The sequence below is a fragment of the Salvelinus alpinus genome, chromosome 27 (assembly GCF_045679555.1).
Source record: "Salvelinus alpinus chromosome 27, SLU_Salpinus.1, whole genome shotgun sequence".
Taxonomy (NCBI): domain Eukaryota; kingdom Metazoa; phylum Chordata; class Actinopteri; order Salmoniformes; family Salmonidae; genus Salvelinus; species Salvelinus alpinus.
Genome location: NC_092112.1, coordinates 40,893,184 through 40,911,598, shown reverse-complemented (window position 1 = coordinate 40,911,598; position 18,415 = coordinate 40,893,184). Strand labels below are relative to the sequence as shown.

The following is an 18,415-nucleotide window of genomic DNA, read 5'->3' as shown; positions in this document are numbered from 1 at the left end:
GTTTTCCAATGCCTCATGGAGAGCCAGCAGCACACCACCCTCCTTCCTCCTGCTGGCTTACCTCTGAAGCTAAGCAGCGTTGGTCCTGGTCAGTCCCTGGATGGGAGACCAGATGCTGCTGGAAGTGGTGTTAGAGGAATGTAATGGTAAGTAATCTATAATTCAGTAGACATACGTTTGCCTTCTCCTGTGTCCTGCGAATGCGCGAGGCAATTTGGACAGTGGAGAGTGTCTCTGGGTAGTGTTCTGGTGAGTCAGTCACATGGGCCAGCACGGTCGTATGACAGTTAATATTACCCAGAGACTCCTGTAGCAGCATGGTCACTTTACTATCTCTGTGGTGAGCACAAAATACAACCATCCTCATCATCACCGTCATGCATTATACATAACACTTCAATACAATTATATTACATACCAGTATTAAAGACTCAATTTCATGATCTACTGCTTGAATCAATTGTTTCCTTCTGTTCCATTGCAATGCAATCAAATTAAATTGAAAGTCTCCAGTATCTAACCTGTTGGGGATGTTTTTGTTTCCATTGTTGAGTAGGGCCAGTACAACACTGCCCAGTTCAGACTCAGGACGTCCAGCTCTGCTGTCACTGGTTCTACTGGACCCCTTTATACTGTTAGCCAGGTCTATCATGATCAACCTGCTATGACCCCCTGGTACTGGGAGAGGGAGAGGGAGAGGGAGAGGGAGAGGGAGAGGGAGAGGGAAGAGGAGGGGAGGGGAGGGGAGGGGAGGAGAGGAGAGGAGAGGAGAGGAGATAATTCACTAGAGGAAATGAAGGGGGGGGAAACAGATCACCAGAGAGAATAGTTGATAATAGAGCAAAGAAAATAATACAAAATAAATCCAAGGTATTCCAAGTATTCTTAGAAAACAAATTAGGTACAGTTTATTCAGTCAGCCGTATGCAAATGAAGTCTCCAGATATTAACTTGATAGCTTACTCACGAGTCCGTACGGTGACACATACAGTGCAAGCTACGTACAGGTCACTGACCAATAAGAAGAAGGAAAAATATACGAACAAAAATAAAGAGCGTACAGACATTTTTACTGTCAGTGTCTTGACAAAGTACTCTGACTGAAATGTGGACACAAGAAGCAATGTGCATAGGTAATAACCTTATTTCCTACATACCGTAGATATAGGGCCCATAGACATGTCTATCTGATCTATATACGGAATAGCATGCCAGAGTTATCTTTTCTACAATGTACAGAAATAGCAACCTTTGCCGCTGCCCTCTGTGAGCTGCTGTTGGACGTGCAGAGTAAAAAACATATGGGAGCTGGAGGAGGACGATGGTGTGATGTCACTGCGAGCTCCACTCATCGGGCGGCCGGCACGGTGGCGCGATGCGATGGCTGCATCCAGCAGGAAGGCAGCTCTCTCGGCGTTGGGGGCAGATACCACACTGTGGTGCCGAAGCTGCATTAGAGGAAGAGAGCATGTTTTACTTTATATTATATTTTATTTTCATGACAGAACATAGATAATGTATGTAGAGAGGGAGAAAGGGGGGGTAGAGGTACAATGGCACAGAGGGGGAAAGGGGGACTCCGGGACAGCAAGGCATGAATATAATATGACTGTGTGACAATGCCAATGTAATTTTGTAACTGGGATTATGTACTGTAATTAAATTAAGTCCCACTCCCTGGCTCTTCTGACAATGCATCTGAATAAGGAATTAACTCGTGTTTTCTGACTGTGGTAGTACCAAACAAAACAAAGTAATTATATACAGTGCCTTCAGAAAGTATTAACACCCCTTGACTTTTGCCACATTTTGTTGTGTTACAGTCTGAATTTAAAATGGATTAAATTGCTATTTTGTGTCACTGCCTACACACAATACCCCTTAATGTCAAAGTGGAAGAAATCGAGAAATCGTTTTTTGACATTTTTACAAATGTATTAAAAATTAAAGGCTGAAATGTCTTGAGTCAATAAGTATTCAACCCCTTTGTTATGGCAAGGCTAAATAAGTTCAGGAGTAAAAATTTGCTTAACAAGTCACATAATAAGTTGCATGGACTCACTCTGTGTGCAATAATAGTGTTTCACAAGGTTTTTGAATGACTACCTCATCTCTGTACCCCACAAATACAATTATCTGTAAGGTCCCTCAGTCGAGCAGTGAATTTCAAACACAGATTCAACCACAAAGACCAGGGAGGTTTTCCAATGCCTCATGAAGAGCCAGCAGCACACCACCCTCCTTCCTCCTGCTGGCTTACCTCTGAAGCTAAGCAGCGTTGGTCCTGGTCAGTCCCTGGATGGGAGACCAGATGCTGCTGGAAGTGGTGTTAGAGGGCCAGTAGAAGCCACTCTTTCCTCTGGTCTAATAAATAAATATCCCAGGGCAGTGATTGGGGACATTACCTTGTGTAGGATTCTGTCTTTTGGATGGGATGTTAAATAGGTGTCCTGACTCTCTGTGGTCACTAACAATCCCACGAGACTTATCGTAAGAGTCGGGGTGTTAACCCTGATGTCCTACCTAAATTCCTAATCTGGCCCTCATACTGTCACCTAATCATTCCCAGTTTACAATTGGCTCATTCCTCTCCCCTGTAACTACTCCCCAGGCTGTGAATGAGTTTTCAGTCAACTTACCTGGTAAAAAAAGAAGGGCACCTATTGGTAGATGGGTAAACGTTTAAAAAGCAGATGTTGAATATCCCCTTGAGCATGGTCAAGTTATTAATTATACTTTGGATGGTGTATCAATACACCCAGTCACTACAAAGTAACAGGCGTCCTTCATAACTAAGTTGCTGGAGAGGAAGGATACCGCTCAGGGATATCACCATGAGGCCAGTGGCGACCTATCATTCAGGGCAGAGCTCCCAATATTTAGCTTAAATAAATAATTTATACATTGGCTCAGTGTTCTGTCACTCATAAGGGCGCTACGTCACCGCCAAATCAAAGGGTAAAGCTCGAAAATTCAAGTCCCTTGGGTGCTGCCATAGAGTTACATTAGAAGTGCCCATCCAAGAAGGCTCAAGGTAGCTTTGATTGGACTGATGTCAACATCTTACTTTCAAAGTCTTAGCTAGCGGTCATCATCATGAATCAAGTCGACAATCTACTGGCAAATCCTTTTTAATCCTTGTCATATGAAGAGAAATAGTGAAGAGAAATTATAGATAAAATGTATCGGTGCTCATTGGACAACAACAAGTTGGAAATCTCAAATTCAACAATGAGTGGTTTGGAAAGAATTAGTGGCTAACTGCAAGTATTGCAAAGCAATCACTAGCCTGCTATTCAGTGGAGTGGCTGTGTGGTCCAAGTCTGTGTTTAAGGGTCTCTTTGCCAAGCTTTAATGATAAACATTTAACAATGGCCATGCTGTCAATGCAGAAAGATTGTTGCCGTGCTCAAAACAACTGTTAACTCAGACCTGTGAAATCTGACTTCAGTGAGTTCAAGACAACTGGGAACTTGGGAAAAAACGAGCTGAGACTGGGAAAATACGTTTTAAACGGTCATCCAACTCGGAATTGTAAATCAGGAACTCTGGCCTCTTTCTAGAGCTCCGACCTGAAGATCACTGATGTCATCATATTTCAACCTTGTTTTTTTCAGAGTTCCCAGTTGTCTTTAAAGCACCATAAATCCAGAAAATACCAGACTTTGATGACAAAGTTTTATCACGAAGGACCGCCGAGCCACCTTCCTGTTCAAGTCAGCACAGCACAACAAGGTGTCCAAAAATGTATTGTATGCTGCTGCATAAATTATGTAATATGCCAGAGAGATATGTATACTGTAGCTAAGTGTATGTTGTGTAGTAAACTGTTAGTAGCCCATGTGTCTCACCCTGATCATTTGGTTTATTTTCCCCTCTTAATTTTGCCTACTATTCTGACTTGGTGGTGCACATGTAGCCTATAACCTGTTTTAGAGAAATGTAATCAATGACTATTGTAAGAGCTTTCATTGTCTGCTTATATGCCCCCTTCATTTATCCTATGGTTCTGACTTGGTGTACAGGGAAAACACTGTAAGAACGGCCCATGTTCTGAATTCTGAATTTTTAAAGGGCTGCTTCGCTGCCAGAAAAGGCTCCGCTGATAACCAGGTGTAGCAGTGGAAAGGTTTTGGGACTGCTGTTGGGACTCTGCTGTTGGGACAGCTTTATGTAGTTCCTAACAGTTTGTGGGCACCGGTTGTTACTGTTATAGTGCAATTAAAGTATTGTTTAGCGTTGTGTTGTGGCTTTGCTGGCACGCATTCCATTAGTTTGCCCCACCAAGATTTGCATGCTAAAATAGCCACCATTCGTATGAGGCGAATGGTGACTTTAAAACAGTTACAGAGTTTAATGGCTGTGATAGGAGAAAACTAAGAATGGATCAACAACATTGTAGTTACTCCACAATACTAACCTAAATGACAGTGTGAAAAGAAGGAAGCCTGTACAGAATAAAACTATTCCAAAACATGCATCCTGTTTGCAATAAGGCACTAAAGTAGAACTGCAACAAAAAAATCTTTTTTTTTAACTTAATTTCCTGAATATAAAGCGTTATATTTGGGGCAAATCCAACACTCTTCATAATTTCAAGCATGGTGGTGGCTGCATCATGTTATGGGTATGCTTGTCATCGGCAATTTTTGGGGATAAAAATAAACGGAATAGAGCTAAGCACAGAAAAACCTGGTTCAGTCTGCTTTCCAACAGACACTGGGAAACATTCACCTTTTAGCAGGAAAATAACCTAAAACACAAGGCCAAATATACACTGGAGTTGCTTACCAAGACGACATTGAATGTTCCTGAGTGGCCTAGTTATAGGTTTGACTTTAATTGGCTTGAAAATCTATGGCAAGACAATGAAAATGGCTGTTGAGAAATGATCAACAACTTACTTGTCAAAGCTTTGAGAAATTTTAAAAGAACAATGTGCAAATATTGTACAATCCAGATGTACAAAGCTCTTAAAGACTTACCCAGAAAGACTCACATCTGTAATTGCTGCCAAAAGTTATTCTGACATGTATTGACACAGGGGTGTGAATACTTATATAAATTAGATATTTCCATGTTTCATTTTAAGTACATTTTAAATAAATGTCTAACATTTTTAAAAACATGTTTTCACTTTGTCATTATGGGGTACTGTGTGTAGATGGGTGAGAAAGAGATCAGTTTAATCCATTTTGAATTCAGACTGTAACACAACAAAATGTGGAATAAGTCAAGGGGTATGAAAACTTTCTGAAGGCACTGTAAGATACCCTTAGAGTGGCATGACACCTTAGTGACATATGTAGTAGTAACAATGTAGCTACAGTAGCATGTGTTTTTCTGTGTTCTTAAGACTTGGGACTTCATTAAAAAACTGTTCTCATGCAGAGATTTCACACCAATGCTGCACATAGAGAAATTCAATAGAGAGGTGACTCTTCCATATTCTGCATAACAAAGAATCAAGTCAGTTCTATAAACGTTACACATTTCTATGTGATCTGAACCGTCCACAACAATAAGCCCCTGTATCATCATTTACCTGCATTCCATAGATGGGGTCCTCAAAGAGACAAAGGTCTGCTGATGGGCTGTCCTGGAGGTTGCCTGACAGTAAGTCCCTGAGGGTCTCGTCCTCCCCACAGACCTCCATGGCGGACACAGACACAGCCAGGCTGGCCCCAGTCCTCTCCCTCCTCCTCTCTGTGTGACTGTAGAACCAGGAGATGGCACACGGGATGACCCCTAAACTCTGGCTGCTGCTATCACTACCCATCATGGTGTGGGACTTCCCTGTTAACCACAGTAATAAGGCACACACAACACAGTCAGTTTGGTTGCTCTGTTTGTGTGTGTCTGCGTGTGCGTGTCTGTGTGCGAAAGTGCGTGCAAACCTGTGTGTGTGTGTGTGTGTGTGTGTGTGCGTGCGTGCGTGCGTGAGAGGCAGAGAGAGAAAGAGACAGAGCATCTTGGTAAACAGCTCGCGGGTAGGGGGGGCTTCAGAGTTGGTTTAATGCACTGCTTGTTAAGACAGACATTATCTAATTACACAAACCACAACACGCTCATTGAAACTGTCAGTATTTACAGTACATGTCCCCATTGTAGGGTTAACATGGATGACAGAGGGAATGGAAAGGGCAAATTAAGGTTCTAACAAAACAGTTTTAATTGTCCACACCCAAAACACTGTCAAAATACCATCTTCTGAAATGGAAGTTATTTAAGCAATAAGGCTCAAGGTGGTGTGTTATATGGCCAATATACCACGGCTAAGGGCTGTATCCAGGCATTCCGCGTTGTGTCGTACGTAAGAACTGCCCTTAGCCGTGGTATATTCGCCATATATACCACAATCCCCCGAGGTGCCTTATTGCTATTATAAACTGTTTATCAACGTAATTGTCACACCCATGCTATAAGGTCTGATGTACCAAGGCTTTTAGCCAATCAGCATTCTGTGCTTGAACCACCCAGTTTATACTACAGAACATATTTCCTCCATTTTAATAATGAATTTATTGATAATACCGGATTGGATTTACATACGGCACTTTACATTGTATGCCACTGCCACTTACTTGCAGGCACTTTTATCTTCCTCCAATAAGCTCTTTGAAAAAAAGATGCCACTTAGTACCAAAAAGGGTTCTTCCCTGACCCCCACAAGGAGCCCTTTCAGAACACTTTTTATAGAGCATACCAATGCGTCGAAGCCACCTAAGTGATCCAGTATAGAGGAGGGAGGGACTTTTGTCCCGTATTACAGTACCATAACTCTAGTGATCCGTGTCCTAGGTTTACTCACTCTAATCCAAATGCTAATTGAATTAGGGTAAGAGAATTGGTTTTGTCCAATTAAAGGCGAACCAGCCTGCCATCATTCATTCCAGAGGGCCATTCTATGGAGGGAGGGAGAGAGATTGATATCCCCTGGCAGCCGACCTGCCGCCGTCTACACCGCCCGACTAATTCAATCTGATTTACGGCCGGTGGCGTCATGTGTAGTAGAAAGGTATAGCTCCAAGGAGACACTGCCCTTACAGGAGAGAAAGTGGTTTTATGTATTTGTGTCACACAGACAGTCGTCTATTAAAAGCCTTTAGTAAAGCTAAGTGGATTCCATTTTCCTAATAGCAGAACAGAGATCGTTTTACAGTCCATTTCGTTTTTAGTCCACCTCAGCCTTCTCATCCTGACTGACAAAATATTTGCGTCATGTTGACGTGTTTTTGCAGGCAGAACGACGGCGGAAGAAGCTTCAAAAACACTTGGGATGTATTATGGATGAATCTCCCTCTTTTACTTATCGAAGAGGTGGAAAATGAATGGAATGGAAGATGGGATGAATAAAGGAGAGGACGGATGGAACACCTCCCATGCCACCACACCCCCCATAGGGAAAAGAGAGGTGAAAGAGATGGAACACCTCCCATGCCACCACAGCCCCCATAGGGAAAAGAGAGATGAAAGAGATGGAACACCTCCCATGCCACCACACCCCCCATAGGGAAAAGAGAGATGAAAGAGATGGAACACCTCCCATGCCACCACACCCCCCATAGGGAAAAGAGAGATGAAAGAGATGGATGCACCTCCCATGCCACTGCACACAGGAAAAATATGTATTCAAGAGATATATAAAAGACATTGATGAAAGAGATAATAGCCACTCTCCTTGTGAGGTTTGGTCTTCATGGCCACTTAAAACAATGCTACTTTCCTGATGAAAATAACATCATAGACCAGCATAGGCTGGTCATGCTGATCAACGGTATGCATGTATGCTTTTGGCTAATGCTGGTTTTGCTGCTGACTAGCCTTCGCTGTGTTTCTGATGGTGCCTTCATTGTGTTGTTGCTGGTGCATTCACTATGTTTTTGTGGTGAACAGCAATCACTGTGTTTTTGCTGATGCTTTCACTGTGTTTTCGTTGTTACCAGCCTTTGCTGTGTTTTTGCTGGTGACCAGTCTTCGCTGTGTCTTTGCTGGTGACCAGCATTTGGTACGTTTTTACTGCTGACCAGCCTATGCTGGCTTGCAAAGTGATGTTTACTTCCTATAGGAATCCAGCCAGAGTGGGGATATCCAACAACTGGAACTTTTATTCACCCACAATCTGCATTCAGAATGACTGCCAGGGTCATAGACTTCCTAAACCATCTTAGCTGGAACAACCATTTCAGTAACAGGTGCAATAAGTCCAACGAACAGATTGGATTAGTTTAGAACAATGTAGTTTTTTAAAATCATTGTGGAGCATAAGATTCATTAATCAATCAATGTACATGCAAAAATACAACAAACAAAACAGATATTGAAATAAACAACTGCAACATATGATAATGATGGGCTTGGTCAGACCAGCTTGACCAGCTAGACCATGCTGGACAAGCATAGACGAGCATGGACCAGCTTGGTCACCAGCATCACCAGGATAAGCTGGTATGTGTCCAAAAACACAGCAAAGACTGGTCATCAGTGTTCAAAACACAGTGAAGGCTGGTCACCAGCAAAACCAGCTAGACCATGCTGGTAAACCAGCATAGCCATCTATACCATGCTGGTCAGACCAGCTAGAGCAGGGATGGGCAACCTTTGTAGGCCTGCAGATCATTTTTTTTAGAGTTAGACTAGTAGAATACACAAGGTGCAATTTCAAAATTGTGTTATGTAAGTCACTGACAGTCACTCAATTAGCAATGTCAGCTAACATTTTTAATATTGGTAAATTAGTCTAGCCAGCTATCTAAACTTGTAGTAATCATATATTTTTTTTGTCACTCTCACTCAGATATAGTATTAAATATTGCAAACATTTATCTCCACCTTACGGCAAAATGTTATGAATTGTTGGAAATTAGCTGTACATTGTTTTTAAATTCTCTCCACCTAGTGGCTAGATCATTAGAATGGCATGCAATTATAATAAAATTGCTAAATCTTCTCTCTGCCTAATGGCAAGAAGTATTTCTCTCCACTATCAAGAGGAGAGAAAACAACATTTCACTTAGGGCCCTCAAAAGGCTAGGGCCAGCTCTGACTGCATGTGTAGGTACGCAGACCTGGGAGCCACTGCAGCCCTTCATGATGAGTTCAGAGTTTTTGTGGCCCCAATCCCAATCAAAGTTGCCCATCCCTGAGCTAGACCATACTGGTCAACCAGCATAACCAGCTAGAACATGCTGGTCAGACCAGCTTGACAAGCTAGACCATGCTGCTCAGACTAAATTGACCAGCATCAGACCAACACTGACAGTATAGACCAACATGGACCAGCATAGATTGTGGCGGCAGGTATCCTAGTAGTTAGAGCATTGGGCCAGTAACCGAAAGGTTGCTAGACTGAATCCCCAAGCTGACAAGGTCAAAATCTGTCATTCTGCCCCTGAACAAGTCAGTTAACCCACTGTTCCTAGGCTGTCATTGTAAATAAGAATTTGTTCTTAACTGACTTGCCTGGTTAAATAAAGGTTTAAAAAAAATAAAAAGACCAGCATGGACCAGTTTGAAATTTATGCTGGTTTATGCAGTTTTGTTCATTACTTACCCGCTTCACCATGTCCAAAACACAGAATACATCCGTCTTCCCCGTTGACCACAGAACGGATGACGTCAGGCAGAATACCTACACACACCTCCGCCTAGCAGAAAAGATAAAGGACGGATCGAAAAATAGGGTGAAAAAAAGGAGAAAAAGAAGGTGAATCCATCCATCCACCTTAGCATTCATGCAGCTGTTTAAAACGCAAATAAAACTTAAGCGGAGGGGAATGAATTAATGAAATGGCTGAGTGTGTCCGATCCATCAAACAACACTAACACACACAGCTGGGAAAGGAAAGAGGCTGGGAGGCTAAGATAACGGCGCTTGATATAGCGATGGCTGTCTGGAAATGGCATTTTAAGTCCCATCAGTTTTCAGGTCATCAGACAGAGATAATAAACCAACCGTACTGTACCCACTGACCTGGGTTGACGCTGGGGGGTAGGCTGCGTCAAAGACATATGTCTTAGAGTGACCCTTGGCTTCCCCAACGTGTGTCGGCGTGGAGTTGGAGTGTGGCTGTTGATTGTGGGTGGTGGTAGGATCAATCATGGTGACCCTTCTCCTGGCTGGGTCCACCCTAAGAATGGGGGGCTGGGGCTGGGAAGGGGGCACGGTGGGAGAGGGGCAGATTCGCAGCACCACTTTGACCTGTATGTAGAGAAGAAAGCCTGTGGTGAAGATGTGATCGTGTTTTTTTTCAGGGGGCTGTTGGGAACTGGGATGAATAGATGTTGAGTAGGTAGGTAAGGAAAGAAAATTATACCCTATGCTTGAAGTTATGTCAAATGTCTTTTATATTATTTTTTGTTATTTGCGCCAAAGAAAACAGGTGATAGACAACATTACAGATAAAAACACTTCTTTTTTTTTACAGTGTGCAGGTGTGGTTGGAAGCCCAAGGGCTTGTATGAAAACCACACCACAAACAAACAATATACAATACATAACTACAAAAATAAAAAAGGTTTGTTAAAACAGATAACAAAACCTACTAATTATAAACGTACAAATGAACTGATCAGTAATCACGCTCAGTTCATGTTTAACGTGTGTGTGCATGTGAAAGTGTGAAAGTGTGCGAGAGTTAGGCTATATGGAGGAGGTCACTGAGTATTTCGGTTCATCAGGCTGACCCCCAGTCTTCACTTGAAGTTATTGTAAAGTCCTAATTTGAATCTTCATTCTCCAACTTGGAAAATGGAGATTCAACTTGAATCTTTTATTTAAAAAAGGTTTGGTCTCGTTTTTACGATAAATGGTTAAGATCGAACACAAGATCTACATAGAAATCCATAAAAAGAGCATTTACTAAAAGGTTTAGTGGAAGCTAAAAGAGTATTTAAATATTCCATATGGGGGAAAAAACAGTAAAAGCATTTTTTTACACACAATAAAACTGATAGAACCAAGAAGGAAAGTATGAAAATCCATGCATTATTAAACAATCCAAATCCTAAACAATAATATCTAAATGCATCAGATGTGATTGTAGAATAGTCAAAGCAGCTTTCAATATGGGTCGCAGGCAGGATGTTCTCCTTCTTTTAAAGGAGGTTGGAAACGACAGACACAGCAGTCGCATTCAACCCTAGGAGTTTCCCAGTGTTCCTGACTCTATTCGCTTCTATCCACTGCTATTTATGTGTTTCCTTTGGAATAGGTGTAAGAAGACGTTAAGTTAAACGGAATAGGGATATCGCACAGCTAGGCAACTGAGGAGAGATTTCAAACTTTACTGGTAAATAGTGAGAAAAAGGCAACATTCTGCTGTTCACCCCTGTGAGATCTTTTACACCAACTTAGTTAAAAGAGAAGAGGAATGTAGAGGAAAACTTGTACAGATCAAAGCAAACTGTCTGTCACTCTGACTTAAACACCCATAGACTAGTGTTAGAGACAGGATAGAACTGTAGTAGCTGTTATTATAGCTGTTATCATAGGCTACACAGTTTACCCTGTACTATAAAGCATTGGAATCCTATAATTCAGTGTAATGAGTCTATGTAATCCTATGCTGTTAAATTGTCTGTAAAAGCACAATATAAATCTAATCAATGATAAATTATTATTAATTCATGTAGCTACATCCTATATATCCCGAGTAGGAAAAGCCACATGAACAGATTTCTGCTGTTCAGATATTAACTTAGCTCTACTAGAAATACAGTGGATTTAAAGACTCTGGGAGGTTTTATGTTAAGTTAGCTAAGACCTCAACAGCCACTTAACTTAGTTCTCTGAGGTCTGACTCTGCACATCTGAAGGGTAAGAACGTCACAGAACCACCAAGATGAAGTCAATTAACCATGTACTTATGCTTCATAAACCCAACTGAACTGAAGTTTGTTCCATCTGAGCGAGTCTGACCTCACTATGATGACAAACCAAATGTGTTTGATAGATCCTTTTTGTTTTCTTCTACTGCCTCGTAAGGGGAAAGTAATCCAAAGGTAACGGAAAGTAATCTGATTACGTTACTGAGTTGGGGGTAATCCAAAAGTGACATTACAGATTACAATTTTGGATAGGTAACTAGTAACTGTAACAGATTACATTTAGAATGTAACCTAACCAACCTTGACCACGAGTAAGGCTTTTATTGCTCAATCTAACTTGTGCTGATTAAAAAAGGCCTAACATACTGATTAAACGTGTGTACTTTTGATACACTTCAACAGATGAAAATGATCGAGATATCAAAGTGTCATCCATAGAGATCCTATTAAATTAATTAAGTATTCTAATTCCTAATTCAATGATGTCACCAACCGAAAAGTAAACAATAGGCCTAGCCTATAGCAAATGTTTTCGGTAGTGCTCCAAGCATGCCATTCCATGAGAGCAGCATTTCTTTTTCAACCATGTTTTGAAGCAATTAACCCAATCAGTCCTTCAGAACAAAAAGATAAACAACAGTGTAGGCTAATAAATCCTTTATTTTGAGGTTATGGTCCGGTTAAACAATTCAACTAATCTACATTTCCATATTTACAAATCCTATTCTTGAAGATCAAGAATATAATTAATTGGAATGACTGTAAATCTGACAGACTTTAGATTTTAATGTAAAAATGTTACCTAATCGTTTTATTATCTGTATTGAAGTGGAAAGCAATGGGTTAGAAGCTTACATAACCCAACAACGGACGTGCTACCTGTTCCAGACCTGCTGTTTTCAACTCTCTAGAGACATACTCTTAATGATCGGCTATGAAAAGCCAACTGACATTTACTCCTGAGGTGCTGACCTGTTGCACCCTCGACAACCACTGTGATTATTATTATCTGACCCTGCTGGTCATTTATGAACATTTGAACATCTTGGCCATGTTCTGTTATAATCTCCACCCGGCACAGCCAGAAGAGAACTGGCCACCCCTCATAGCCTGGTTCCTCTCTAGGTTTCTTCCGAGGTTTTGACCTTTCTAGGGGGGTTTTCCTAGCCACTGTGCTTCTACACCTGCATTGCTTGCTGTTTGGGGTTTTAGGCTGTGTTTCTGTACAGCACTTTGAGATATCAGCTGATGTAAGAAGGGCTATATAAATACATTTGATTTGATTTGATTTGATCCATTTCTGGCCAGCTATGTAAACTCTAACATTGACTTATCTTGTAATAGATGTCATTCAATTGTTAATATTCATTTTTCTCTTCTTCTAATGCCTTCTTAAAGGAAAGTAATCTAAAAGTAAATGAAAGTAATCCGATTACGTTACTTTGGGTAATCCAAAAGCTATGTTACTGATAACAATTTTGGACAGGTAACTTGTAACTGTAACGGATTACATTTAGAAAGTGAGCTACCCAAACGTGAAAATAATCCATCAGCCTTGATTATGATGATGAATCATAATAAAAGCAAGTGATGGTAGCTAGTCTGTCTGTTATCTGTTGGAGGAAGTCTTGCTATGTAACTCCTACCCTGACTGTATTCTATTGAGCTTGTGTCACAGTATATTTATGGGGCTGAATTATTCAAGAAGCCATATACTGAGAGAGAGAAAAGAGGGGGTGAGATAGAGAATGTGGGAAGGAGAGCCGGAGAGAGAAAGGGAGAGGGGTGAAAGAGCGAGAGAGAGAGAGAAGAAAAAATAGGTTCTCCCTGCGTTGTTCTGGGCTGAGTGCAGGTGGAATGGAAGGATGGGATGGAGGCCTGTTATCTGTAACTCTAGACCATCATCTGTGAAACACGAGGGCAGCCATATTGATTTCCTCTACAGTATACCCCAGAGGGGGGAGGGCAGAAACAGAAAGGACATTAACACCACATTATAGCATTTCATAAAGATGGGGGTAGTATTATGAGTGCCGATATAGGATCTTCTTCACTCCTCGACACAACCACTCTCACTTGCTTAATGACTCTGGAATCACTTAAAAAAGTGTATGTGGGAGAATGATTTATTTATTTAATAAAACATTCATTAAAACATTTATTTAAACATGTATTTATACTGAACAAAAATATAAACGCAACATGTTAAGTGTTGGTCCCATGTTTCATGAGCTGAAATAAAAGATCTCAGAAATGTTCCATACGCACAAAAAGCTTATTACTCTTAAATGTTGTGCACAACATTTACATCCCTGTTAGTGAGCATTTCTCCTTTGCCACGATCATCCATCCACATGACTGTTTAATCAAGAAGCTGATTAAACGGCATGATCATTACACAGGTGTACCTTATGCCGAGGACAATAAAAGGCCACACTAAAATGTGCGGTTTTGACACACAACACAATGCCACAGATGTCTCAAGTTTTGAGGGAGCGTGCAATTAACATGGTAATGTCCACCAGAGCTGTTGCCAGAAAATTATTTGTTAATTTCTCTACCATAAGCCGCCTCCAACGTTGTTTTAGAGAATTTGGCTGTACGTCCAACCGGCCTCAGAACCGCAGACCATGTGTAACCACACCAGCCCAGGACCTCCACATCTGGCTTCTTCACCTGCGGGATCGTGTGAGAACAGCCACCCTGACATCTGATGAAACTTTGGGTTTCCACAACTGAAGAATTTCTGCATAAACTGTCAGAAACCATCAGGGGAGCTCATCTGCATTCTCGTCGTCCTCACCAGGGTCTTGACCTGATCAGGTGGGCAAGCAATTTGCTGACGTTAACATCGTGATCAGAGTGCCCCATGGTGGCGGTGGAGTTATGGTATGTGCAGGCATAAGCTACGGACAACAAACACAATTGCATTTTATCTATGTTAATTTGAATGCACAGAGGTACCGTGACGAGATCCTGAGGCCCATTGTCGAGCCATTCATCCGCCGCCATCACCTCATGTTTCAGGTTGATAGTGCACAGCCCCTTGTCGCAAGGATTTGTACACAATTCCTGGAAGCTGAAAATGTCCCAGTTCTTCCATGGCCTGCACACTCACCAGACATTTCACACATTGAGAATATTTGGGATGCGCTGGATCGACGTGTACGACAGCGTGTTCCAGTTCCCGCCAATATTCAGCAACTTCGCACAGCTATGAAAGAGTGGGACAACATTCCACAGGCCACAATCAACAGGCTGATCAACTCTATGTGAAGGAGATGTGTCGCGCTGCATGAGGCACATGATGGTCACACCAGACACTGACTGGTTTTCTGATCCACTCCCCTACCTTTTTTAAAGGTGTCTGTGACCAACAGATGCATATCTGTATTCCCAGTCATGTGAAATCCATAGATTAGAGCCTCATTGATTTATTTAAATTGACTCATTTCCTTATATGCTATAACTAAGTAAAATAAAATAAAATTGTTGCATGTGGCGTTTATATTTTTGTTCAGTGTTAAGTCAATGAGAACAAATGATCTTTTACATGAACGATCTGATTGGTCAAGACCGAGGTGAACAACTGAGTACAGCTGGTTACCTTGCCAAAGTTGGGTGCGTCTTTGAGTTGGTTGGCAGCTTGAAGGAGGCAGGTGGGGACTGTGGGTGGAGACCTCTGGATGATGCCCCTGTAGCAGGTGCTGTAATGGGGGAGAGGAGACACGGGAGAGGGGGCGGACATTTGGCCCTTCCTCCTCGACGTCAGGCTCAGTTTCTGGGCTGCCCTGTGGAAAGATAGGATATGGACATTTCAAAAGCACAGTAGGTACATCCTCAACTTCTGAATGATTATTTAAGACTTTTTATTAATCATCAGTGAAGAACTACCTGCAGGAGCTCATGTCTACTCAGTAGACATCTAACTGACTAGTTTTACACATACCTGACCAGAAAGGACAAAATTGCAGGAGCCATTGAACTGCTCTGGACAGCCACAGTCTCATTCGGTCCCTCTGAGAACTCCTCTGAAAACTGGAGAGAAGTAGAAGGACTATCTTAGGAGATAATACTTCAACTGTATTAGAATATCTATAGCCTGGGGGTCCAGTCTGTTTTGGCTATTAGCCAACTCCTCTTTGTGTTCGTTCAATGTCATGCCAAAGTACAGCTTGGCAATGATAGAAGAGTTGCCAACAGCACATCGTAATATAGCCCAGGGAATAGATGCCAATTGGAACGCAACCCAAGAGAAGAATCAATTGTTAACCTGTGGATGTGGGGCATTAGGATGAAAGCACATTAGGTAAATGGGACATTCATCATATAGCTCTACATATAGACTAGTAGTCACACATGGGACACATAGCTCCAAGGTTTAATGGAGACGTGACTCAGACAATCAGACTCAGAGCCACTACTAAACCTACTGTGACCGTGCTGCATCTGACTATTACACACCACATACCCTCGAGGATGTGCGTGAAGAGTCTGACTCTTCAAACCAACCCTTGCTTTCCCTTCCCTCCAGCCCTAGGGGTGTGTGTGTGTGTGTGTGTGTGTGTGTGTGTGTGTGTGTGTGTGTGTGTGTGTGTGTGTGTGTGTGTGTGTGTGTGTGTGTGTGTGTGTGTGTGTGTGTGTGTGTGTGTGTGTGTGTGTGTGTGTGTGTGTGTGTGTGTGTGTGTGTGTGTGAGCTTTGGCCTACTCCCTACTCTGTATATCTGCTGAAATAAAGTCAAAGAGCTTGGCCGTGAGCGAAAGCGACAGCCAGAGTCCTGTTTTATAGTGGCCCCCTCTGCAGCTCTACTGTCTCATCAATGTTTCAGCTTTTTAGGGCAAGATAACAACCCTGTTCCCCTCCCTCTATTGCTACTGCCACAGGAAATATCCAGCCATGTAATGCCAATTAGAGCCATGAGGCACCCTGGGGCATGACTAACATCTGGAATGAGATGGGTTTAGGGGGCATGGAGTAAAGATGAATTCTACCTCTACTCCTTTCTAACTCTGAACCCCCTGTCCCCCACACCCTGAATATCTCTCTCTCTCTCTTGCTATTTCTCTCTCTCTCTCTCTCTCTCTCTCTCTCTCTCTCTTGCTATTTCTCTCTCTCTCTCTCTCTCTCTCTCTCTCTCTCTCTCTCTCTCTCTCTCTCTCTCTCTCTCTCTCTCTCTCTCTCTCTCTCTACCCCCCTCTCTCTTTCTCTTTTGTCTTCCTCCCTCTCTCTGTGTCCCTCTCCTCGTCCTCTCTTCTATCTCAAACTGGAATGGTGTAAACACTCCCATTACCATTAGCATGAGGTCACCTAGCTTTGACTAACATTTGCTCTGCTTCCTCCAAGTGGAAAATCACATGAAAACACATCAATAATCATGTTTCCATCCACAGTTTTTATGCGAGTAAAGTCATGCCTTATAAAAAAAAATCACGACAGCTGTGAGGGAAACAGGAAGTTTCGGTCCAATTTTATAAATGCTGTCAGATCATTTGTTCGTTCGACATGGGATCTTTTTGTGCCTGTAAAATGAATTATGCGTGAAATAGCGGTGGAAACACCTTTATGCGCAAATATTGATATAATAACCATCATATCAAAGTAAACTTGGAGTCACGCGATGACACGGCGTGTGGTCCTCCCACTACAACTCATCAGGAAAGCATGCAGTTTATTAGGCTACAGATGAAATAAGAGATGATGAACTTCACAGGGTGGTGAAAGTGCAAGGTGATGAGCTTGATGCTCCTGTCCAATAAATGTCAGAGGGTCTTATTCTGGTGAAATGATGAACAATGCTTGACTGCCATTTGACAACTGAAAGCATTCTTGCTCTTATCCATAATGTCATCATGTAGACTAGCCTACCCGCAGAGTCTACCCACACTGTGTCTGCCAGCTGTTAGCTAGAGTACACGTGCCAAGACCATAGTAGGCACATTCGCTATTTAACGCAACAGTTTGGTGACAAAACTATCAGTGGAGTTGAAAATGCGATGGAAACATAATGATCTTCAGATTTTTATTCAGTACATTTAAACTGAAGCGGAAAAAGTACATTCTGTGTGCACTACGTCATCACGCACAGATTTTTATCTGCAACAAGTCCGTTTTGTGGAAACACACCACTGTTGAGGAAAATGTGCACATTTTCTTTAATGCGGATTTTAGAATATTCACATGAAAATCTGTCACCAATTGGATGGAAACCTTCCTAATAACAAACTTACGCCGGTATAATATGCTCTGCTTTGCATATTGTCTAATAGACTATGGCAGCTAACCTGGTGCCAGATCTGTTTGTGTTGTATACAGCCAACTCCTATGGTCATTGTTATGCCAACCATAACTGATCTGTGATCAGGCTAGTTGTCAGCCAGACAGCCACTCCACTGTCAGAAACTGACAGACCAGAGACCACTTCACTTCATTAGCCACAATGCACTGAAGGAGATATAGGTAGATTACCAAATGGCGCCATATTCCCTATATAGTGCACTCCTTTTGACCAAAGCCCTATGGTAGGAGCCCTATGGCTGAACAAGCTACTGTAGCCTACTTAAGGCTCCTTAAATGCTTCCATCCATC

The 18,415-nt window shown here is 42.1% G+C and overlaps 1 protein-coding gene across 1 annotated transcript in view; it reads right to left on the bottom strand.

Annotated features, from left to right (window-relative positions):
- LOC139556571 (kinesin-like protein KIF26B) overlaps nt 1-18,415 on the bottom strand; it is a 36,658-nt gene that overhangs the window by 15,173 nt on the left and 3,070 nt on the right. The window contains exons 4-11 of the mRNA XM_071370691.1: nt 15,779-15,867; nt 15,437-15,620; nt 9,974-10,201; nt 9,554-9,647; nt 5,546-5,796; nt 1,250-1,448; nt 522-678; nt 176-335 (exon numbers count right to left, since the gene is read on the bottom strand). Of these exons, the coding sequence (XP_071226792.1) occupies nt 176-335; nt 522-678; nt 1,250-1,448; nt 5,546-5,796; nt 9,554-9,647; nt 9,974-10,201; nt 15,437-15,620; nt 15,779-15,867 (1,362 nt within the window). The remainder of the gene's footprint in view (nt 1-175; nt 336-521; nt 679-1,249; nt 1,449-5,545; nt 5,797-9,553; nt 9,648-9,973; nt 10,202-15,436; nt 15,621-15,778; nt 15,868-18,415) is intronic.